This window comes from Nicotiana attenuata, unplaced genomic scaffold, assembly GCF_001879085.1.
Source record: "Nicotiana attenuata strain UT unplaced genomic scaffold, NIATTr2, whole genome shotgun sequence".
NCBI lineage: Eukaryota > Viridiplantae > Streptophyta > Magnoliopsida > Solanales > Solanaceae > Nicotiana > Nicotiana attenuata.
Window position 1 is genome coordinate 187,500 of NW_017672181.1, and position 24,914 is coordinate 212,413.

Consider the following 24,914-nt stretch of genomic DNA (forward strand, 5'->3'; position numbering starts at 1 on the left):
ATACGGATAAAAAATGGATTAACTGGCGGATAATATGAGTAACCATATTATCCATGACTTGTGTATGATCACTTTTGGGAGAATTCTTAGTCTCCCTAACTTAATGTCCCCAATTTGAAGCTTTACAAATGTAAAAGTTAGACCCATTGGTTATCCATTTTCTAAATGGATAATATGGTTCTTATCCATATTTGACCCATTTTTAAAAATTCCATTATCCAATTTATTTTTAGTGGATAATATGGGTGGTTAACTGTTTTCTTTTAACGATTTTGCCACCCCTAACCCCCACTATATAAAGGGGGGTTCTGATCATTTGCAGAATACATTGTAACATGCAAAAAGAGAGCAATATACTTATCATTTTCAAGTTCTTATTATCTTGTTGTTCAGTTCTAACACTAGTTGAGGCATTTCTTGATTCGAGGTTGATCAAACTCAGAGGCTAAGGCTGTTCAATTTTGTGGTTTGCATTTACTTTATTATCGTCAATTTCAATATTAATCTGTCTACTTAATTTGTATCAAGTTATATCACGTATCCTTAAAAATTCAATTGTTATCCAATTTTAAGGGTAATCAAATATTTTTATATAGTTTTCAAATAAGTATACTTTATTTGAAAATTCTGAAAATTCTATATGCAAAATTATGATAAATTAAGAATTTTGAGTGAATTTTGATACAAAAATTCGGACAAAGGTAGTAATTAGAATTTTCACCTACATTTGTTTCTCTAAAGACTGCGCATATTTTCTATAAATTTGATATGGTTTATGATCACAATTGGACCAGAAATGCACCACAAGTAGGAAATAATAGATAAAGCAACTGGAAAACTACCTGTTTAGGATGATGCATGTGGTGAATTATTTTTTTCCACGTTAAAATGTCAATCTAGTTAATCAAAATATAATTTGAAAATATCCGTGTATATACCTCTATTATAAACATAGTTTTGCATCCCACTTTCCCTTGGAATTTATTCAATTTTGCCCCTAGTTTTTCACGCTTTCCCCCTATTCTAATGGCAATTAATTTATTATTGTGGTTAGAAACTTAAACGTTCAATTATGTTATGTGTACCATATAGATAGCCAAAATAGCACGGTCTAGCCAGTTTTCGAACTGGTCATTCAAAAATAGCCAGCGTTTACCAAGTCAATGAAAAATAGCCACTATTTTGCTGCAACAGACACCGGTCCAGCATAATATACTGGAGTTCGGTGCACCTGTGTATGAACTTCCAGCATATTATGCTGGAACTCCAACACACGGAAAGTTCCAGCATAATATACTGGAGATTCGAGCACTTGTGTATGAACTTCCAGCATATTATACTGGACCAGTATACTTGCTTGAACTCCAGAATATTATGCTAGAGTTCTAGTGTACTTATGCTGGAACTCCATCATATTATGCTGGAGTTCAAGTATACTTATGCTGGAACTCCAGCATAATATACTGGCGTATTTTCCGAGTTTTGAACAGTGTTTTCGCTCAGATTTATCTTTACATGAAAAGTGACTAAATTTCAATTACTTTTGAAACTGAGCTATTTTTTAACGACCATTTGTAAATCTGACTATTTTTGAATTTCTCCCATGAAGATAACTTCAAAATAAGAAAATCACCAACTTGCCTTAAATTATTTAGTAATGGAATGAAATGTAACCTAAGCAGAGCCGCAAGCCGAAGAAATACAGAGGAATTATATATCAAAATCAGTTAGTATTTGATTGACGCCTGGTTATTTTCACTGGTGTTACACAGAAAATAAATTTTCAAGCTTGAAATTGGATAAATGGGTTTTCTTTCACTAAGATAAGAAAAATAACAACAAAAAAACTTAATACCTCATCACTTCACCATCACCGAAAAAACAATACAGCTAAATAGGCAACTTAGCATCATTGCAAAAGAATGGCAAAAAAGCTATTTCATACACCAAGACTCCCTTACTCCAGTTCATTGACTTTTATCTCCAATTGCTCACCTGTTGAAAGAGTCTTAACATTAACCATACCTTTTTGCCATTCAGCATTTCCGACCAAAATCAATCTGCGTGCATTTATCCGTGCTGCTCGCTTGAACACCCTTCACAACAAGAAATGAAAAATTGGACGTATGAGCTTCAACGTGAAACAGCAAAGACATACTGTAGCTGCAAGCAGCTAAATCAACAAAGAAATGGAGAATCTATAGATCGGAAATATTAGAGTATCATGTACCACTTAAGCGGCTTGTTCTCCAAAACCAAATCAACGCTTTGCCCTTTTTCCCTGAGAATAGTGGCAACTGCTGATGCCGCACCTTGAAGTTCCTGATCCAGTGAGCAGACAATGTTCTCTACTTGGAGGTTAAGTTCTGGTAGAAGTCCCCTCTCCTTGAGCAGCTGAGTATTCCCCAACAGAGAAAGCACAAACAAATACCTTTAGACCTAAATCTTTCTAACATGAAACATACAGATGAGACAAACAAGCTAGAACAGGTCTGTTCCTGCAACCTATGGTGGTTCTCAAGTTGAAACTATGCAATATAGGTATAAAATATTACTGCAGTACTTCCATTTCGCTGAATCCAAAATTAAAGGAGGAAACTTGCTCAGAGAATTCTAAGAAGTACACAAAACACTGACTAGGGGCAGCTATCAACAAGCCACACAACCCCCAGCCTTTACTCCTGGAAGCAAAAAGGATCAAAACAAAATCTTAAAAATGACAAGCTCAAAGATCTAGTAAGGCTTAACTAGCAGGTTGAATATAGCATATCAGAAAAGAGTTACCGTGAAGCGACATGTTATGAGAATAGCTGTATGTGGTAAACAGACAATGTTGGAGGGAAAACTTTTCCTAAGTAGTGAATAAGACAGATGCTATTATGTTTGAACCTGACAAAGTTAGAAGTTTGTGGTTAGAAAATTTTTTCCTCTCTATTTCCTTCTCCCAAGAAGTGAAATTTTTTATTGCTAGCCCCTCTCTATCCTTTTCCAGACTACTTTCTGTTCTTTCCAGCCAAAGTGAAATTAAACTAGGAGTTCTCCTTTATCTTTAAAGGAGAGCCTTGGAACAAAGTTAAAGTTGTCTCCGTATGACCTATAGGTCACGGGTTCGAGCCGTGGAAGCATCCACTAATGCTTGCATTAGGGTAGGTTGTCTACATCACATCCCTTGGGGTGCGGCCCTTCCCCGGACCATGCGTGAACGCGGGATGCCTTATGCACCGGGCTGCCCTTTTTTTTCTCTTTTATCTTTACTCTAGTGATGACCTACTGTCAAACAGTGTTGTCAAAGGCGAAAAGTGTTAAAAAGCAGTCCAAGTCTATCGGGGCTTTAAGCGCAAAGCGCAATTGAAGTGTAGGCTCTAGTTAAAAAATGCGCAACGAAGAAATAAATAAAAATATATATGTAATGCAAGAAAAAATGACAATTTCATTTATAATGATTTCCTCAACTATTAATACGTGTATCTTTTTGCAAATCATATTTATTGTTTTGTACCGCTTTATTCAAGATAGAACTTATAGCCAATGAGGCGCACACCTTAGTATAATGAAGCGCAGCCTAAGTGAGGAGAGGAGCATAACCTGAGATTTCTTGAGCTTCAGGGCTTAAGCGCTCCTCAAATGAGCCTTCGACAACACTATTGGCAAAATCTATCATGAGCGTACAGTGTTTTTCTAAACCTTACATAAAGGGAACTTGTTCCCTTTGCTGATACTTTCAGTAATAGACTTGTTTTTCCTCCACTCACATACACATACTCCATCTTTATCAGCAAGACTTACACCAGGTTAAACCCATCTTACTGAAAGTCAAGTATTCCGTAGACCAAAAGGTTATAGATCTCAGGAAAACAAGCAAAATGTAGAAAGCAGGCTATAATTGATGTATGACTGGCAAAGGTACGGAAAGTTGAGAAGACTGTCTTGGTTGTAGCCCTTAGTGCAATCACAAAATGTCAGATAAGGTGGTGTTGATTGTCATTTGCGGCATGTTTGTGTGCATATTGGGATTTATTTCATGGCCTATGCCTACAAGTGTTGCTATTTGCAGGTTAGATACAGTCATGGAGAAAACAGTGTCTGCAATGTTCAAAGATTAATCAATTTTACAAAAAACAAAAACTTGAATTGATGGAAAACTGAGAATAATATTGTTTGAAAGCAAAACAGGCAAAATAGTCCATCTTGACACCGTCCATAAAGTAAATGTGAACTTCCACCTAAGTTCAGAGTAAAAGCCGTTCATGCTCCACTGATCAAAACATCAATTGAAAAACGGATTAATTTTTTAGCCCTAGCATCCAGCAAAAGAAAAAAGGACGAAGTTCTACTCACTTCTACTATTACAGCATCACCAAATCCAAATCCACAAGCTGGAAGATCATCGCCTCCAAAGGTAGACAATAGCCGATCATATCGTCCACCACCACAGATAGCCCGGAGCTTTCCTTCACGATCAAATCCCTGCAGAAATCTGTAATTACTCAATGAAGTGGAAGAGATAACCTATTTGCGAGCAAAATGTTTACCAGTAAGACAACTCCAACAAGTAGATAACCAATTCCAAATATTCTTGAAGTACACTTACATGCACGAAGTTCAGAATATTAACAGAAAATATCTTGAATCTAACCTCAAATACAATCCCCGTGTAATATGCCAAACCACGGACAATTGATGCATCAAACTGAAGCCACTCTGAATAGCCATACTTTTCAGCAAGCGAGAATAGTTGCTTCAAATCAGATAGTGCTTCTCCTGAGGCCCCAAGTTTTTCTGCACAAACAAAAATGTATAAAAACCAAGATCATAAACCTCCAAGCTATAATATTTGCTAATACATCAGTAGAGGATTACAACTGTGCCGTCTCTAAAACGGGTAGAAATACAATATTCATCTGGCACAATCACATAACTTCAAGAATAGGACATCTTTGTAGAAGTTCTATCACTTTGTATTCTCGTAAACAGTCTACAGCCAGACAAGACAAACTCTGCTGCAATTTCGTACAACTTTCATGGATCCACCTCCCAGGTGTTTAACAGGTTCTAGTTCTACTAAACAAGAAACTTACATGAAATAAAACTTTTTTTACATGATATAGAACTTCAGAACTGAATAAATTATGGTACATACTAAGGGGTATTTACTATTTAGGTAACCTTAGTCAACTAAATGCTGTAACGGCCGACCTTCTAACTTTGCCAAAGACTTCAGTGACAGGACTTGCAATAGCTCTTCAATAGCTACATCTGACATATCAGCCGACTGCAGATCTTTCCTGATATCATCCATTGGAATCTTTCCAATCTATTTCAGCCAAAAAAGTAACAGAAGTTGATCAGAAGAAGAAGAAGACTGGAAAGTACAGTAGGAGATACGTAAATCAACTATATTATAAACAACTGGCTGTTCATTAATTGCCGCTCACCACGATCACCAAAAATAAAATAAAAAATTGAGTTCCCAACAGAAAAAATAGTTCTAAGATCTTATAGAAGAAAAGTGCACTAGGCGTCCCTAAGATGTAATGCTATAAGGAGCAGCTTTCATAGTGAGGGATAGCCTAGGGGAAATGACTCCACCTCCAACCTTAAGGCTGGTATTATGTATCACCAAGAGAGAAAAGGGGGAAAACAGGGCACTTTCGACTCCAGGTCGAGGGATTTGTGCTTGGCTTTACCATGTGAGAAAAATGCAATAAGGACTACTTTTAATGGACCTTTGGAGTTTCTTTTTCTATCTCCTTTACCGTAAGCTTTTCTTTTTAATTGATAATTATTTTTCTCATAAAGGAAGGGGGGGGGGGGGGGGGGGGGCTGTAATATAAGAACCAAGAAAAACGGAAAATGGTGCGCTTTGAAAATAATTATGCATTTAACACAAGGGAAGCAGCTCAGAACCGGTAGCAACCGAGAAACATAGCTGCTATATCACCGAGCCAGTAGCAACCGAGAAACATAGCTGCTATATCACCGGTGGTGATCAATTTCAATGGTTAGTGTAATTTTTTTGGGGCAAAGTAGGAGCTAACTCACAGACACTAAAGCATGGGTTGAGAGCCTAAATTCTCAACAAAGCTTCAGCTAGACCATTGAATGTATAGAAACAACATTGGCAAACTAATAATGAATCATCTAAGCACAACTAAATTGCTATCTTAATTGAAGATCCTGCCAAGAAAACTCCTGAAAAATTCTTTCAATTATTTACAGTATTTTTTCTAAGCAAGTTCTTTAGAATGATCATAAAACCAGCAATGTTATATGGGAGTGAATGTTAAGCTTTCATAATATGGAAGTTGTAAAAATGCAGATATTAAGATGGATATGTTGTAATACAAAATTACACAAAGATTAGAAATGATCATCCGAAGGTGCAAGTAGTACACATAGCTGATAAGAAGATAAGAGAATGTTGTTTAAGATGGTTTTGCGATATCCTACATACACCTCCATATATGAATCGGTCCATACTGCACTGTGGTAATTAAAGGATACAGAATAGAATGAGATGGACATAAAATCACATGACCAGAAGTCTCAAAAGACATGCAATCGCTCGTAATCAACGCGAACTTAACTTATAATAAATACCATAAAGCAAACAATCTGCATAGGCAATACTAACCAGTTGATATTAAAGCTTAGCGGGGAATCTTCTTATTCTAGTTCAAGACTTGTATGTCCATGTAGGAACAAGTATGAAAGAACTTAGCTAAAAACATACTCCCTCTTTCCCAAGTATTTGCTTTTTAGCCTGTACCAAACGAAATGAATTTAACTTTAAACTTTTTATTTTACTCTTAATAAGATGATCTATATCCACACAAATGTCTATAGCTTGTTTTAGACTAGAATTATCAGAAGTCTTTTGTCTTTTTGTTTTCTTGAGCCGAGGGTCTTTCGGAAACAGCCTCTCTACTCCTTCGGGGTAGGGGTAAGGTCTGCGTACACACTACCCTCCCCAGACCCCACTAGTGGGATTTTACTGGGTTGCTGTTGTTGTTGTTGTTGTTGTTTCTTTCTTACTTAAACTTTGTGCCCAATCAAACACCATCACATAATTTGGGACGAAAGCAGTAATACAACAAAATCAAAGTATCCACATAGTGACACCAACCAGTTGGAATTAAAGTTAAGCTTCCACATAAGAGATACCAACTAACTGGGATCAAAGCTAAATTATCATCACACTTACATCATATTCCATATATGCCAAGGTTTTTTTTTTTTTTTTTTTGTTAGAGACTTGTATGTCGGATAGAGATAAATGTGAAACTGATAGAACCCTTGATTTACCTTTAAAAAAGAAATATTTACTATTGGAATGAAATGGGTCTGAATAAAGTGGAAGATAGAGGATTAGTATAATCGGCCTCAACTAAATTGGGATTAAGGTATAGTTAATTGGTAAAATACAGCTATATCTTTATCATATCACAATAAAACAGAAGTAGACAAGGAGAATAGAACTTCAAGCTAGATCCTGACATCAAGTTGCTAAACATATTCCCCTGCCTCAGAAGTACAAAATTATTAATTCTAATATCCTCACAATATGCATAGTTACCTATGAGAAAGTAGCCTTTTTTATAAGGAAGAAGCTTTTTGTATAAGTAAGAGTAAGGCACAATATGATTAGAAAATGCATAACCTTCTCCCACTTAATGCCAAAGAAACAGTCTTCCAATGGAAAATAAACAGATGCAATCACAGTAACCATATATTCTAATTTTTGGAATACTATAGATCAAACAAGAGGAACTGAGTTACATTATCAAACTGACCTTGTCTATAATGATGCAAACTCTACCAAACATGTTTTCTGGGACGGAATAGCACCTCAACACTTCTTGCAAGACCTATCAGATAGCACATGATATTTTCAATATAGATAAACAGATCAAAATCCCATTAAGTTGTTTAAGCTGAAATAGCACCATAAATGGCATCCTGAAGAAGAAAAAATTGTATCACAGAAATTATTCTCATTTCCAAATAGATTTGCTTAACTTCTGTCATACAAGCAAATTCGTTAACTCGCTGAATTCTCTAATGATAGTCCAAGGACTGACCTCATCATATTGGTAATTAGGGCTCATGTAATGCTTGTCAAAAGGGAAAAGAAGGAGCCACCTGAATTTCTTAGACATTTACAAGCCTCGGCCACCCACCTACTTTGTAACTTCCATTTGTCAGGCTGATGCTCAGCCAAACAACATCATAGCTTTATTTACTGATTTAGAAAAAGCACTAATACTTTGCATTTTCCAGGAAGACGATATCATCAACATAAAGACCAAGTTATTTGTAAAACAGGAACTTATTATCTAACTTGATAATAATCCACTAAGAATTAGGCTTCTTTTCAAATTTTTACTAGATTTCTCAAAATTTAAACAAGATAATAGCTACTATCTCATTTCAGTTTATGGGTGTTGAAGACACAGTTAAGTAAATACAAATGTACTCTCTCTAACAACTTAAACTTTTAGATGAGATGACCACACACTTCAACATTATATCAATCTGACTCATTTCAATTCTTGGTTTACCAAATGTTGGGCCCCCATGTTACATTGTCCAGGCTCCAAATAACCAGTCCTTGGCGTGGGGGATCTTAAGTGTCCCATATTGGTTGAGCAGTGGGTTATTTGTCTCCTTAAATGATTTTGGGTTATCCTTTGGAGCTGAGTTGAGTTAAGGCCAAAGGTCCATTTCTTCACAATGGGCATTACAAGTAGCCATTTTTCTTAACAAGCTACCAACCCTATGTCTATATTCTTGAGTTTTGATTTAATTTGTATATTATGGAGGTAGCAAGGATGTGACTGAAGTAATGGTTTACAAGATGGTTGATCGAGTAACATGTCCTATTTGAACTTAAGTTTCCAAACGATTTAACACTATAATAAAATTGTGGCAGTAGTATAATATATTGCATTAGTGGAAAAAATGTCAGGATGTCACCAAGTAGAAAGTGGGTCACCTAAATTGAGAAGAAATGGCAATAACATATGATAGATATTGACACGAAACGGCATTTAAATATTGTGTTCTTTCGCCACATATCATTTCTTGGGAACTGAAATGCAAACAAGTAGCAGGAACGCTAATAGAGATTGTTCTGTCAATAGGAAAAAATGTATTTTCAAGCACACACCTTTCTACTGGAGATCTTAAACCCAACATCTGATGCTGTGAGGCCTATGCGCTTGAAGAAGGTAATAATTGAAGATATCAGCTCTGCTTCAGCCTAAATAAGAGAGTAAATAGAAATAAATTTGGTGAGTGAAAATGTGAAATTAGCATCTAAGCAATTGCATTATATACTTAAAGCTTCACCAGCAAGAAAATATCTTTCTTTAGAAAAGCTCGGAACTTACATGCAAAATATGGAAGAGGGAAAAGAATACCTCAAATAGGTGAACTGAATTTGATGTTGATTGAAAGATTCATTCCTTGAAGTTATCTCTCTCCAAGTCTGTCTTAGGTCGTTATGTTGCTAGGAAAATTTATATTATTTGATGTTTTAGGGTTTAATCCTGTCAACTTTGGGTTTCTGTATGCTGTTCCACAACGATCAGACTTGGTCAACCAGTGTTCAGGCAATCTTGGCCATGTAGGAAACCACTTCATTATCTGTTTTATCTACATTCAACTTGGTTTGAGTCGTACTTCTACTAATTTATTTGTTTACCAGAAAAGGTGAAGTGCGGCAAATCAAGAAAAGAAAACATCACCGAGTAAAATGACCTATTCAGAAATCAAGCCCTGTCCACATCTAATAACTCAAAACTCCAATTTCATCCAACAGAAGATTTTGATTCAAGAAAAATACACTAGTCGGTCCTTTTGCCAAGAAACATCATCATGTCTAAGGCAAAATTCTCTGAAGCATTTTTCACTTAGAACATCTAATCCTACCATATCTTCGATCTGAGATTGAGGCGTAGTTGACTAATTACTGATTGATATCAACATTAGGTCGACTAATTCTGAAAGATCAGCAGCATTCAACTAGGCCGGGAAGGAGTATTTATAAAGCAGTTGCTACATGTAAACAGACTGTATAAGGTTGCAGCAGTTGGCAATAATTAAATTTTTTAATGCTTTATTTTTTATAACCGAGGTGTCCGGGGTAGCTTGCGCGCACCTCAACTAATTTCGCAGAGTACATGGTACCTCCCACCAGTAGAGGTACAGGTAACTCTGTCCAGCAAGACTTGGACAGATCCAAAAATCACATAGTGGTAACTCTGTCCAGCAAGACTTGGACAGATCCAAAAATCACATAGCGGTTTAGCCTCTGCTGGAATTCGAACCTTAAAACCTCGGGGTTCTCAACCCACTTCATTGACCACTAGGTCATACGCTTGCGTGCTTTTTAATGCTTTATTACAGTAGCAAAATCAACTAAAACGGATAGAGGTTAACCTACCGTTACATCTGGTACACCAATTATATCCATATTCCATTGGTAATGTTCACGGCGTCTTCCCCTGGTCATTCTCTCGTAACGCCAGCACTGTCCAATAGCAAACCATTTTAATGGAAGAGATACAGATTTTCTGGACAGAAAAAAACACGCAGATCAAAATCTGGCATCCCTACCTGGATACAAAATTGTAATAACATATTAATGAATGGTGAACATTGAAAAGTTGCAATAATTCTTGCTTCAGAAGTCAATCAAGAATCATGACTTTCTATGCACAAGTAAAACTAATTAGGCATTTACCCTTTCTGTATCACAAGTCTTGCCAATGAAGGAGTCAGCTCAGGCCTCAATGCAACTCGACGGTTTCCACGGTCCTCAAAACAGTAAAGCTGCAAGATAGAAAGAGAAACAAATGATATCATGGTTCATCACATTTCAGTTTCTTTCTTTGCCATGCAGGAGATAACATAATAAGTCCAGCCTACTTAGCTCATGATAGCAGAGTAGCCAAAAGAGGAAAAGACCAAAGTCTGCTACGACTTTAAGCGTGAAGCAGCATCAAGGGGAGGCTTTAACAAAGTATAGCGCTAATAAAAGAAAAATAAAAATATATGAGTTTAACTTATATACACTGACAATGTAAAAAAAAATTACATCATACTACCCAAAAGATATCTATAGGTAACCCTCCATAAAAAGTGGAATCTGTAAAGTTGGAAATGAGGCAGCTTACCTGCTAAAACGGTGAAGGTGACCTGATAGTGGGAAAAACTCTTCACATTGTCCGTGTGAACAAGTTAGACTCAATATATGAACACACACACACGCATATATATATATATATATATATATATATATATATATATATATATATATATATATATATATATATATATATATATGGACGTGCGTTGCACGTTAATAATAGCACGTGATGATTTAAACATTTATTTATATGAAGAAACAATCAAATTTAATTAATGAGAAATTTTTTATGTTTAATAATACAACAATCATCTAAATATTGAAAAATATTTACATTAGCATAATAGATGAATTTAAAATAAAAGAACATCATCATAACTTACACAAATGATCAATTTTGCCATGTTAGTTAGATAATTATTTATTATAGTTTAAAAGTATTTAATGTAATGGTATCTTGACGAACACTTATTTGTGGACAATATTTTTTTGTGTATGTTTCCTCATAATGCTTTGGTTGCTTTGCCTTGACCAGAACTCTTGTTGTCGATGATATCCCTTTTAAAAGTGCAACATACAGTTGTTCGTGCAAGAAAATATATTGCGGTGAATATAGTCCAATATATAGGATGTTTGTCCTTGTGCTTTATTTATTATATTTTCAAAAACATAAACATACTAAAAATTATTTTCACACAAATTTAAAAGGATATTCCTTAGTTTCGGAAGACGAAAGTTGAATTCATGGATAAGCATATACTTAGAAGCACATTGACTAGTATCATAATTTTTGCATGTATGATGTTATTGTCAAAACTTCTATATACCATATGTACATATGTGCTATTACATAAGCTATTCGGTGTATCTAAGTTTTTCAGTAGCATGATGGGCATATTTTTCTTCAAAATTAACCTATATACAATGGAAGATCAATTTTAACTTAGTCTATTATATATACGATGACACTAACATACATAAGAAATAATAAACTTGACAACAAACATGTATGGTAGAAGGTCATTTGGTATTTAAGTATTTAAGTATTTAAGTATTCGTATCTTTTTCTGCCTAGTCAAAAACCGAAAAACATTTTGCTTTTACTATAAAATTTTGCAGTCAACATTTTATTTAGTTGATCAATATGTTCATTTCTGCTAGCTAAGATATCATTTTAATTCTATCATGCGATTTTCACAAATTGCGTTTTAATCTAATGATAGAAATATTTCTTTTATTGAATGAACTGCCATTACCATTGGAATTGATAACCAAGTGTTCGGGAAGAACCAAATCATCTTTTATTGGATGCTCTTCTTCGTTTCTAACACGAAGCAAGAAGACACTGAATACTGGATGTGTTCTTACTTAATATTTCTTGTCAGTTCAATCATTTTCATTTGAGGCAAGAAGTATAACTTTAGCAAGCTAGCTTTTACAGTCTATGCTTTTGTCGATTTAGGAACTACTAGTAGTACTTGACAGAAATCACCTCCCAAACCATTAATTTTCCACCAAACGGTTTATTAATATCCAATATATCTCTAGAGCTTCGGGCAATCATTTCGATCGTTTGACACTTAGCCATAAGTGTTTCATCCCATATCATCAATTTTGCTTTCCTTATAAATTTAGCATCATTGCTCTACTTTGATATATTTGTGATGGTTATTTAAGTTGTTTGAAGAGGTATATCAAATCTAAAGTGGGTGGCCTCACAATAAAGTCGTTATTGATATACCACTTGCTACTATTGCTAATAGTGTCATGCCTCTTAATATGATAATTGCTAGTATTGCATGACATATAAATATTATTTTCATTCCACCGGAAGCATCTACAAAGAATAATCCCGTTATACCAGAGTCGAGTCTTTATAGTATAGTCTTGAAAGCTCGTTCTTGATTAGGATTTAGCTTTGATTGTGCTCCCTCGAACACTTGTATAGCATTTTGATTCTTAATAATATACTAACCCTTTTACTTTGTGTTCTAACTCTTTTTTATGCAATAAATTTATGTACCGTAAGTTTTTTTTAACTTTAATAAGAATTTTACCCATGTGATGAATTTAAAAAATAATTGAATTGGATTCTCTTGCTAAATAATTAATTAAAAGATTTAATTATTTAGTTTAAATATAAAAATAATTTATTTTATGTTGATTCAGATCTTAATATTAGTTCATCTCTTGTTTTGAATATTTTATTTTAATTATAATTTTATCCACCATAAAGTTTTTATTTTCAAAGAGTAAAAGATTAATATGACATTTCACTTTTAGATTGTTATGTCTATGAATCATTAGTGTATTGACTCTTACCAACTATTTTTTTTCTCTTTCTCACACATTTATATTCTTAAATATTTTCTTAGGTTATTATTTAATAATTGGGTATTTTTCACTATCACACAAAAATTTGATTAAGAAAATATTATCTGAGTAGGAAAATAGTTCAAATATAATATAAAAATATATTAACGTGAGGGTAAGTTTTTCTCAAATTCAAATCTTTATGCAGTCTATTTAATTTTACTTTTAATTTTTTCTTGGTATTGGACATTATGGAGTGGTAATGTATTGCCAATACGGAAGATTTTATGAAATTAAATTTATTAAACCTTATTTTTAATAAGAATTTAATAGACAAAATTTTATTAATTTTAAATACTAAAAATTAGCATAGAAGATATTGTAGTCCAAAAAAATAGGTTATTACAGTTATGTCCTTTCCCTATGAGTTCTTCCGCTTAATATTTTAGGGCTATTTTGGTGTATTAATATTGTATTTATGCTTTTATAATAATACAAGCTCTCTTTTTCTAAATAAATTTGGACAATATAATACATTCTCAAATTAAATTAGTAATATGACATTATAATACGTTTTCAAATTAAATTAATAATAGAAATTTTTAAGAAGTATATCCTAAAAGTAATAGGATTACATGACTAAAGATATTTACATGTTCAATTTTATATGATTTTGTCATCCCCAAAGTAATTATACTAATAAGATTCCTAAAGGTAATCATGTAGGATTCCTAACGTGTAGTATTATGTCCTAAAATTAATAGGATTGTAAGGCTTACATCTAGAATTCCGGTTATGTCCTTTTATTATGAGTTATTATGCTTAAGATTATAAGGTTATTTTTGTAAACCGACATTTTATTCATGATTTTATAATAATAACAATATATCCGTTTCATATTATTTGAGGTAGTTTGACTCGGCACGGAGTTTAAGAAAAAGAAGAAGACTTTTGAAACTTGTGGTCTTAAAAGCTTAAGGGGTAAAAGGTTCGTGGGGCCATGCCATTTGTGTGGCTATAAAAGCTTCTCCTTAAGGGCAAAATGGGTAAAATGAAGAGTTTAAAGTTGAATTATTTCCAAATTTAGAAATGTGTCATTTGTTTTGGAACAGACTAAAAAGGAAAGTACCTCATTTAATATGAAACGGAGGGAGTATATATAATATGCAAGGAAAAATAATTACAAAAACAAACGATACTATAATTCAGCAGAACGTGTCAAGTAAATATCATGTCAACCAAGTTTCAATAACCATCTTAAATTCTTTATCTAAATGAAAAGATGTAGTTATGTCTTCTAAAGCTAGTTTTCTTTATACTAAGCATCTGCAGTAAAATCATGTCACTCACATTTTACAAACCATTTAAAGACTAGATTTTTAATTTCCTGTCGCAAATCATAAGAAATTCGTTCGTGTCATTTTTTAACATTCTTTTTATCAGTTTATCAACCATGTTTTGTGTCTAATATTGCTTTTTAAAGACAGAGTCCACGGGTGACGAGAAACATGCATTAGCACCAAGTGACGCAAAGTGCACAACTTGGCACTAACTGAGCTTCAGGGCTTAAGCGCCTCAGACGAGCCTTTAGCAACACTACAGGTACCTATACTTTTATAGTGGCAGAGTATTCCACTATCCGCAAGGTACCAATACTAAATTTGACAAATTAATTTTTCTTCCTTTTCTTTAATTTCCGATGCAATTTCTCATTTGCCATTTTTCCATTATAGCACGTTCACCGAGAAGTTCCAGACATAGTTTAAATCACTTCCATTAACATAGAGAAAAAACTACATACTATTATAGGATTAATGATGTTGAAATGTTAACATAGAACATCATACAATTACAAACTGCATCCAAAATCATCCCTTTTTAACTTATCAAATAACAAAATCTGACGCAATATGTACCTATGCTCGATGTTCACACTTCAGCATCATTAATAACAGTTATAGTATGGAGTTGTTTTCTTCTCATGTCAGTGAATGTGATTTGCGAATAAAAGTAGAAACTGCACCCAAATTTACTCATAGGAAAGGAAAATACAAATGGAGAATGATGTCTATAAGCAATTCCACAACAAATTGTGATTTTCTGTCTCCATAATATCTACTAGGAATGAACACAGCAATTATTTGGCATACCCTCTTACAATAGGCAATCAATGTTGGCATTTTAAGAGTGAGAATGGGGCTACCATTTCGATAATATTCCCTCTATTCCAGATTATGGGGTCCACATAGGGAAAAAGAGTACAACCCATCTTGCCATAGAAACCAAACTTTCACAATCGAAGAGTGATAATTGGGGTTAGCACAGAAAATACTTCTTCAATACACCTAGATAATCATCCTTGACCATAGACTGATCATTCAAATAATTTGTTGTTGATAGGTTAAATCATGATCACAGAAGTAGTTGAAATGTGTAAAGTAGTAATACCTGCAATACTTCAAATATTTGTAGACGGGAAACTTATCCATCTATAAATGGGATTGTTAGAGTGGATAAAAGGGAAAGAGAATCAAGTAAACTCAACTAGGAGGTGTAATCGGGCGTTAAGATTTCAATTACTCTCTCTCTCTCTCTCACCCTCTTTTAGGTATTCACATTCATACCCTCGAGGAACAGTTGGTAAGAGAAAACTGGAACGTACATCTTTTACACTGGTGCCCATTACTTCCAGCATTTCAGTGAAGAAATACCAGCCGGGACCCAAATCACTTAATGTATTTTCTCCTAAGCCTCTTTATCAAACATGATTTTATCAATATCAAAGATCACGACATAAAATCTACTTAGCAGGTGATTTGGGGTAGCTCGAGAGGAAGTTTGTAGAAGATTGTTATAGCTTAGTATTTAAAAAATTGAGTTTAAACTGATAGTTTTCTCCTTATTTGGATAGAATGAAGTAACGAAGGTAGAAGAGGATGCATGTCTCAGGTTCCCAACAACAAAGGTTGCTTACAAGATTACCAAATTAGAACCCTCATCATAATTGAGCTCTCAATCCGAGGTCTCCAAGTATTTAAGTATACATGAACGTGTACCAAACATATGCATGTAGCGTGTCAAAAATTACAAGACAACAAAAGAATCAGTCATAAACCTGATCTCTAATCTCCTCCCCAGCCTTCCTAATATAAAGAGCCTCTGACTCTAGCACAGGAAAATCAACCTCTTCAAACCCGAATTGCTTCGATACCTGAAATACATAAGAACAAATTAGCAAATATACAAGGTCAGCAGCAACAACAACAACAAAAACAGACAATATAATCAATTTATATATATACACCTCTCTGAAGTTCTGGAAGAGCCAATTGCGGAGGCGCATGTCTTCAGGGGGGAAATCTCGGGTACCTTTAGGAGGATTGACGTCGATTTTCTCAGCATTATCGTATTCAACTGGAGGCGAACTCACTGAGCCGGACCGTCCGGTTCGAACTTTCTGGTTCGCCGATGATTCTATGGACAATGAGGAGGAAGAAGTAGAGTAAGCTCTAAAACTAGTGCGTGAATGTGAAAAGAGAGAGAAGTTAAGGCGGTGGCGGAGTGACAGAACCGCCGTCGACAGCCGTGCGTGGTGGTGGTGGTGGTGGAGGATAAGGAGGGAAGGGTTTAAAATTGCCGGCATGGTTCACTTATTCGCCGGCACAGAGGGAAAATGCTTATCTGGGTTAACTTTCGGTTGCGAAAAGAAGAATTACGTGCTTTACTGATGACCCAAAATCGCATTTTTACTTATTTAAATTTTTTGGTCAATATAACTTATCAATTAAAGTCAAACATGCATACAATCCTTTATACTTTTTCATTTTTGAAGAAAAATGACAAGAGTATAATTAAAAGTTGGTGACTTAAATAAATAAAACAAATTAGTAAACGATTGATATTGAAAACAACAACAAAAAAAGTGTGCTCTTAACTAAACATGTGAATTCGATCCCGTTTGTCCATGAAATTTTTTTTACTTGTTTTCGAAAAAAATTCTTTTTTCCGAAGTCAATGTTTGGCCATAAAACTTACAATTTTCACTTGAAGATGAACTTTGAAATTTTTCGAAAATTTGAAAAACTCCAAAAAAAACTATTTTTCAAAAATTTTACTCAAGTCACTCACAAAAATACAAAAACAATCCAAAATTATATTTATGTCCACACACAACTCTAATTTTCAAATACTGTTTTCACTAGAAAAAGAATTTTACTTTTTTCGGAATTTTACAATTCTTATGTCCAAACGCCTACGAGAATGCGTCCAAACTCTTATAGAAGGCACAAACTTTTGATATTGTTATAAAGTTGGGTTATCTATGAACGTTCGTAATGCAATTTAGAATACCCGATAAGAAAATAATAAAATGAAATGACGTAATAAAAAATAAAATATTATTACTTCAAAATGGAATGTGATATATGAAATTTTTTCACAAAGATATTAGAGTTGCGAGGAATATTAGGAACATGTCTAGTCTACTGCACTAACAAGTACTCCCTCCGGTCTAAAATAAATGATTTTTTGGATGTTTTTACACAAATTAAAAAATCCACCTTTTAGCATTAATTAGCAATGGAATTGACCATATTAACCTTTACTATTTCACATAAACACTCCTAACACATATTCCAACACCATTTACTTCAAGGACAATGTAGGAAAAAAATAATTAATTCATTCTTGAAATCTGGAAAAATCACTTATTTTGGACCACAAGAAAAAGGCCAAAAAATAACTTATTTTGGACCGGAGGGAGTAACAAGTAACAACTTATGAAAATGCATCTTTTTTCTATAATTCATATACGTCCACCTAGTTCATATTTGGAACACTAATGTCTCATAGTTCGGATACTTCCCCTTTCATGTTTTATTTCTCCTGTGACACAATGATGGGGACAGTTAATTAAATGATCCCCTTTTAAGTGTTCAATTGCGTAAAGTTTTTTTAATTCTGATTTATGTGGATGAACCTTTTACTACCTTAAAGAATTAAAAAATATCAAATTTTCTTTAGCTATTTCAATTAAAGTTGATCGGTGATTGTTAATTAGCCTCCTTTTTAGTTGATTACCAATTTATTGTATATGCTCAACCTTCTTTATTTGGTCGATTGACAACCTACGGTCGAAAATTCACCCTTATTTCTTGTGGATTATAAACTACTTTCGTGATCGATTATCAACCTATAGTCAATACGTCGACCTCCTTCCTAGTTGATCATTAACCTATTGTTAATAATTAACCTTCTTCTTGGTCTCTTATTCATCAAGCCCAACTCTAGTCCTAAAAAGGATAAGCGGTCGCTGCAAATATAATCCTCTAAAAGTCCGGAATCAAATCCCACAGAGAACTAAGGTTTCGCTGTAATTGTTCAATATCGCAAAGAAGACAAGTTTGAACAATTTCTAAATTATAATATTAAGATTTTTATATCTAACTAATTAACCAACAAATACTATAAAACGGTAAAATTATCAACTAACGAGACAAAGGTTTGGAGACTAAATTAAGGAGGTCTAGAGTTATGATTTCCCCAATTGTTGATTTCAGTATGTTTCTTATAGATTTGACTTAGTTGCCTCTATCAATCATGAACTCTCCAGTTATCATAAATCTCTCTCAAGCAATTATGATAATTTACTAGACGCACTCTCTCGAGCTACGCTAGCTAGATTCACATTACAGTTCACTTAGATCGCACCCGAGGTATCGTTATCTCTAATCCAACCTCTAAACCCTCGGTTATGACTCTCGCCTATACTCCGGGAGTGATGTTGTTCAAACAACTACCTAAATATGCACTCTCTCTCAAGCAGATACATAATAAATAGGAACGGCTAATTGAGGATCCTTTCAATTAACCAAAATCAAAACGTAGTTGAACAAATAGAGATCAACAACTAACTCAAAACTATATTAATATAACAACCAATTCATCCCCAAAAGGTTCCATCAAAACCCTAGAAAACGAATTAGCTTTTCATAAAAGTATGTGAAAACACAATACTCCAATTCATAACCAACAATAAAATAGGAAGAAGAAGGGGAAAAACTCGTAGATGGATCTTCCTCCTTGCTCCTAGCATGTTCTTGCCCCCAAGGGTGTTGTCTAACCCTAAAGTAGTGTCTCTCCCTTCAAAGTGGTGTTTTAGGATGTATTTATATGACCTAGGGTTGATGAGGGGCGGAATTCTTCAATCCAACTTCGGATGGGAGAGCTGGAATCCCCGTCTGCCTTCACGTCTAGACGCGGACTTTGACGCGGATCCGCGTTTGCCTTCGGTCTAAACGCGGGCTTTGACGCGGATCCAGCTTTTGAAATTCTTCCATTTCGCGAAGCGCTCCGTGCCTTTGCTTCGCTTCGCTGTTTTGTGCCTTAACTTTTCTTCTTTTTCGCGTCCGACTTCGTGCAACGCACGAGAATAGACGAGCTCCCACTCCTTTAATTTCTTCTTTTTGTGTCGAATTGTCATCTTTTGATCATTTATCATCCAAACTCGTTCCTACACATAAGAAACACATAATGAGTATATTTCACTTTGAAAATCATGTAATCTCCCGCGACACACACAAGAATTAATATGCAAATATACTCAAAAATATGCACTTTTCATCATTTATCACTTATCGTCTCATAGTCACTAATCAACCTCTTTCTTGATCGACCATCAACCTCCTTCTTGATGGAAGAGGATCATTTGTGTGAATGATTATGTAGCAGGTGTGAGCACATGATTTTGCCGACTAAAATATTCCTACATAAATCACAAAATAGAATTTTTCTAATTATTTTAATTTTTGTAGAATTTTTAGGAATTTTTGTTAATTAATTATTTGCATTTAATTTGCATTTGTCATGCATTTTTGACATTTTAGAATCATAGAAAAATACCAAAAATGTCCAGATCTTCATTACGTAGCCTTTTTAGGTCTTAAATGCATAAGTTAATTGCATTATTAAACAAAAATCACCAAAAATATTGTTCGTTTTTATATTTTTAGTTTCTAGTTTTAATGTAATTTACTTCATTAGTTTTAAAGTTAATTAATTGTTCAAATGTTAGAAATAGTTAATTAAGTTCATTTCACAAATTAGATTTTTGATCTAGGACCTAATCTAGGTTTTTTAATTAATTAGTCTAGGATTTAAATTAAACTGGTGACTTGGGACACCGTATAATTATTCCGAGTGGCAACTCTGAATCAATAAATAATCCCATTTCGAATAATATCACTCAAATTGGAAAAACTCCCGATTTCTCAGAAAAAAGAGGTGTGCTCTGGCGACTCTGCTGGGATCGAACCTAGAATCTCTGGTTCAGGGTTCAGAATTCGAGCTTAGAATAATTGTTATACTTGGCTTTTATGTATTATCTCATATTACTTGTTTGGGCCTAATGTGCTAAATGCCATTTTTTACCGCTTTGATTTTGTGTGAACTGTATATAAACTGTTACGAAACACTTCTTCTCTCTGAGTCTTCTAAATCTTCTGGAAAATGCACGCTGGCGTGACTTCTTTTCTGTTAGTGTCATATCCTTAAATTAGAACGAGATTCGGACAAGTTGCAAACTCGGATGATCTTTTGGTTGCCGGTACGCTGTCCCCCCGGCTCGAGCTGTTCGCTCGGGTAAGCCAGGTCTAGAACAATACACTCAGGTTTTAAACCTAGAATAACATAGCCTCATGCCGGATCCCTAGTAGGAACGTTTGTTTGAATCACATGCATTTTACTTTGGGGACTCAACACAGGGGTTGGGTCCGCCTAGGATAGGTGTACCCGAAATAAAAAAGAACATCCTGATGCATTTTACGTGCTACTTGTACATTTATTTGCTTCGGCTTGCATGTTGACCGGCTTCTAGATAGGGAAGAAAAATCAAGAAAAACCATGATTGAGGTAGGAAAGAGAAAATCACCCGTTTCTAAAACCATGATTAAGGTTTTTTGAGGGATGTAATCTGTTACTGCAAATATGGATGATCGAACACCTTTGTCACTGTCCCCGATACATGAACTACGGGTCTACGGGAAAAAACTGCATCGCGAAGTTTGGTACACGAGTGACAGGATTCGAAATGTCAGAAGGGGTCAAATATTGGATATCCTGCCTCCGTTCTATAACCGCGGATCAAATAGAGTGGATATTGGGTTGGCTTTTGTCACGCCCCAAGCCTAGGGGCGAGACCGGCACTCAGTGCCTCACATATCCTTGCGTATCACTTGCGACTAAGAGTCTTTGAACATGTAATGTCATACTTTGGCCATGGTCCACATTACAAGATAATGTGCGATACAAAATATAAAAATTGAATAGAGACTAACGCTGACCAAATGTCAACATAAGGCTGGGCCGGCAAGGCCGTCATAATTACTACAACTGACAAGCCACAAAATATACATACAGGGCCTACAGGCCCAACATACTGCACTAACTGACAGGATATGTCTACAAGCCTCTGCTGATGGATATACTGTGATCGGAACAGAGCCACAGTCTATTCATAACATATAAATATACATATATATACAAGATATACATAAAGCTCTAGACCCGGCAACTCCGAAAGGTATGGATCTTACCAATCAAGCTGAACTCAGGCAACACCTAATGAGGAGGTCTACCCGTCTGTCTGTCTTAACCTGCACGCATGAAATGCAGTGCCCCCAGAAAAGGGACGTCAGTACGAAATAATGTACCGAGTATGTAAGGCAATATACTGAAAGTTGAACCTGAACTGATAATATAATAACTGAAAGTAATTGGAAGTCAAAGATGATCCGAAGATATGCTTACCTGCTGATACTGACTCAACTCTCTCAATATAGTAAGTAAAATAGTTGTCCGACCCTATAAGGCTCGGTATATATATAACTGCTCTGCCGTAGGCTCGCTCGTAGGCGCTCGGCCATACTAGACTCTGTATCTCGACCAACTGGGCTCGCTCATATGCGCTCGGCCACAGTAGGCTCGGTATATAACTTACCATCTGATCAGAGGTTGCCCAATAGGGGCCTGCCCATCGATTATAGCTCGATGGTAATGAAAATACTGTAATACCGTATATATATATAGGCTCTCTGTTCTCTTGACTGGAATAGGACAATACTCAATTGAATATGAAGTCTCGATAAGGGAAAATACTGTAACTTACAGAACTAGGAAAATATATGTAATTTGCGAGACTAGCCAAATATACGTAAATTCCGGGATATGAATTTTTCTTTATGGCTCATTAACAAAATCGTGTAATGACAAGATCATGCAAAATGAAAAGGGCTTAGCCTTAACATACCTGCTTCTTGAATTATCTGAACGAATCTGCTTCTGCGAAATATGAATGAAATCTTACACTTCGATTTACTTGAAATTGGAATGAACTTGGCTTGGTCTTGAAATTTTTGGACGAATTGATCATATTGGAATGAAGCTTGGACGTTTGGATGAAGCTTAGATGTTTGGATGAAGCTTGAATTGTTGAACGAAAAATGGTTCTGCTTTTCTCACGTTTTTTGTTTAATTTGTTAAAGTTTGGACGAAAATGGCTTCTAATGAATTGAAATGAAATGTTTCTGTTTTCAAGTCCTTGGCAGATTGCGGCCTTGAAACCTTTACAAGGTATTTCTTCTAAATATCATAGGATAAGATTGACAAGTTACTAAGACTTTAAGTCTAAGATTCTTTGGACACATATACATGTTCAATGAGTCATTTCTCTCAATTAGTGGCCTTGTTGCACGTGGAGAGTGGGTGGAGATTAGAAATCTTTACCCACTTATTAGTTAATTGGGTAATGTTCCGTTACCCGGTAATTAACCAATTACCCGCATAATTTAAAAATTGCCCCAAATACTTAAAATTCTATTTATTTTTAATATACTTTATATATAATTTATATATTATACTACCGTGGTCATATGGTACCTTGCATGGTACTAGTTTATAATTATCGTGTATTATTGCTCGACCCGTATTTTATTCCAAATTGACCACTTTCAATGAAACTCGTTTTCTTTAATCCGTGTACCCCTTTATCCTTCATAGAACTTTATTTATCGCTTGATATAAATAGCGTAAATACGTTAACGTCGAGATGATCTCATCCCCGAGTCTACATCGATTAACTGAAAACGAAATTTTAACGTAAAATACTTCAGGTGCAACATCGTCGTAACTTAATACTGCGAAACGTGACATCACCGTAATGTAATACTACTGGGTGCAACACTTCGTAACTTAATACTGCAAAGCATAACATCACCGTAATGTAATATTGCTGGGGGTAACATCATCGTAATATATTACTGTAGAGCATAACATCGACGTAATACTGCGGGGCGTAACATTATTCCCCCATTTGGAACATTCGTCCTCGAATGTTGACTGATGCACTTATCATTTTCAAAACTTATATTTTTCGAATACTTTAGAACTTCCCTTGCCATCTAGGCGACTGTTCTGTGAATGAGTCCAAAGTCCAGGGCATTCCCCCCCTTAGGCCTCCTTCCACAACTTGTAGTCGGAATCCTTCCAATCTCGTAACTGTTGCTACCTTTCATCATGCAGCCTGTTCAATTTTGACCTTGTAAGGCTTCATATGTAAATCTTGATAAGATGTCCCTTTGGGTATATATGAGTATACTGAAGTTCTTCGCTTGGTACTTTGTTGAATTCACGAATATTGCTATACCTCATCGCATAGGTCCGTTTAGCCATCCGTATGAATTTACTGCCATAACTCTTACTTTAATTTATCGTTGCTGAGGTCTGCTACCAAATCCCAGCTTACTCTCGTTGCTTATTCCATATGTATAAATTTAGGTCCTTTAATGCTTCCTCATTACTGCTCATCTTTAGAATGACGGCCTAATCTCATCTCATACTTTGTGACTTTTGTCCATCCATTGTTAATTCACCTAAATCTTGATCTACGATATACCACTGATAACTTGAAACTTCTTACGTAATACTTTGTCCTTAGGGCTTACGTTACCTCAAGGAATATTCGAAGTGATTCCCCATAATCGTACTTCATAGTGTCTCAATGTGATTCACCTTATGGGGGTAATCTTTTCTCCTTCTCTTCTCTTTTTTTTTCAAATCATTATTCAAACGAAGGTCCAAACGTCATCCTTTATCTGTCACAATTATACCCTCGTTTTACTACCAGGTCAGCATTTTATTCCTTCTAAATGCTATTTATCTTAGACTCCTTTGAGTTTATTCAAGCTATACTGAACTTTCAATAACTTAGAGAAACCATTATCTCTCTTATTTTCATGGACTTAATCCCGAGGACTTATCCATTCTCGTCACCTTTTCACTTGCCTTTCCTCATTCTTACTCATGTTTCATTAAAACTTTGTCGCTCTACCATACTTTAGCTTGCGACCTATACATATCCATTTATACTACTGCAACTTTCCTTTAACTTGCTTGC

At 34.9% G+C, this 24,914-nt stretch overlaps 1 protein-coding gene across 1 annotated transcript; it reads right to left on the minus strand.

Annotated features, from left to right (window-relative positions):
- Positions 1-1,710: 1,710 nt before the first annotated feature.
- Positions 1,711-17,198, minus strand: LOC109212190 (histidine--tRNA ligase, chloroplastic/mitochondrial). The gene is made up of 11 exons (XM_019375816.1): positions 16,770-17,198; positions 16,581-16,676; positions 10,748-10,836; positions 10,448-10,577; positions 9,170-9,262; positions 7,794-7,868; positions 5,197-5,314; positions 4,637-4,779; positions 4,339-4,467; positions 2,231-2,394; positions 1,711-2,096 (listed from the first exon to the last, which is right to left on the minus strand). Exons 1-11 carry the CDS (start codon positions 17,106-17,108, stop codon positions 1,958-1,960), a joined length of 1,515 nt encoding a protein of 504 aa, XP_019231361.1. The 5' UTR covers positions 17,109-17,198; the 3' UTR covers positions 1,711-1,957.
- Positions 17,199-24,914: the final 7,716 nt, after the last annotated feature.

Bases quoted from the DNA above. Each gene is read 5' to 3' on its own strand.
- LOC109212190 (XM_019375816.1), bottom strand. From the start codon at position 17,108: ATGCCGGCAATTTTAAACCCTTCCCTCCTTATCCTCCACCACCACCAC. The intron at 5,315-7,793 runs GTCAGTTTGATA...TGGCTGAAATAG, and splicing joins TTTGCATCATTATAGACAAG to ATTGGAAAGATTCCAATGGA. The intron at 4,780-5,196 runs GTCGGCCGTTAC...TTGTTTGTGCAG, and splicing joins GTCTTTGGCAAAGTTAGAAG to AAAAACTTGGGGCCTCAGGA.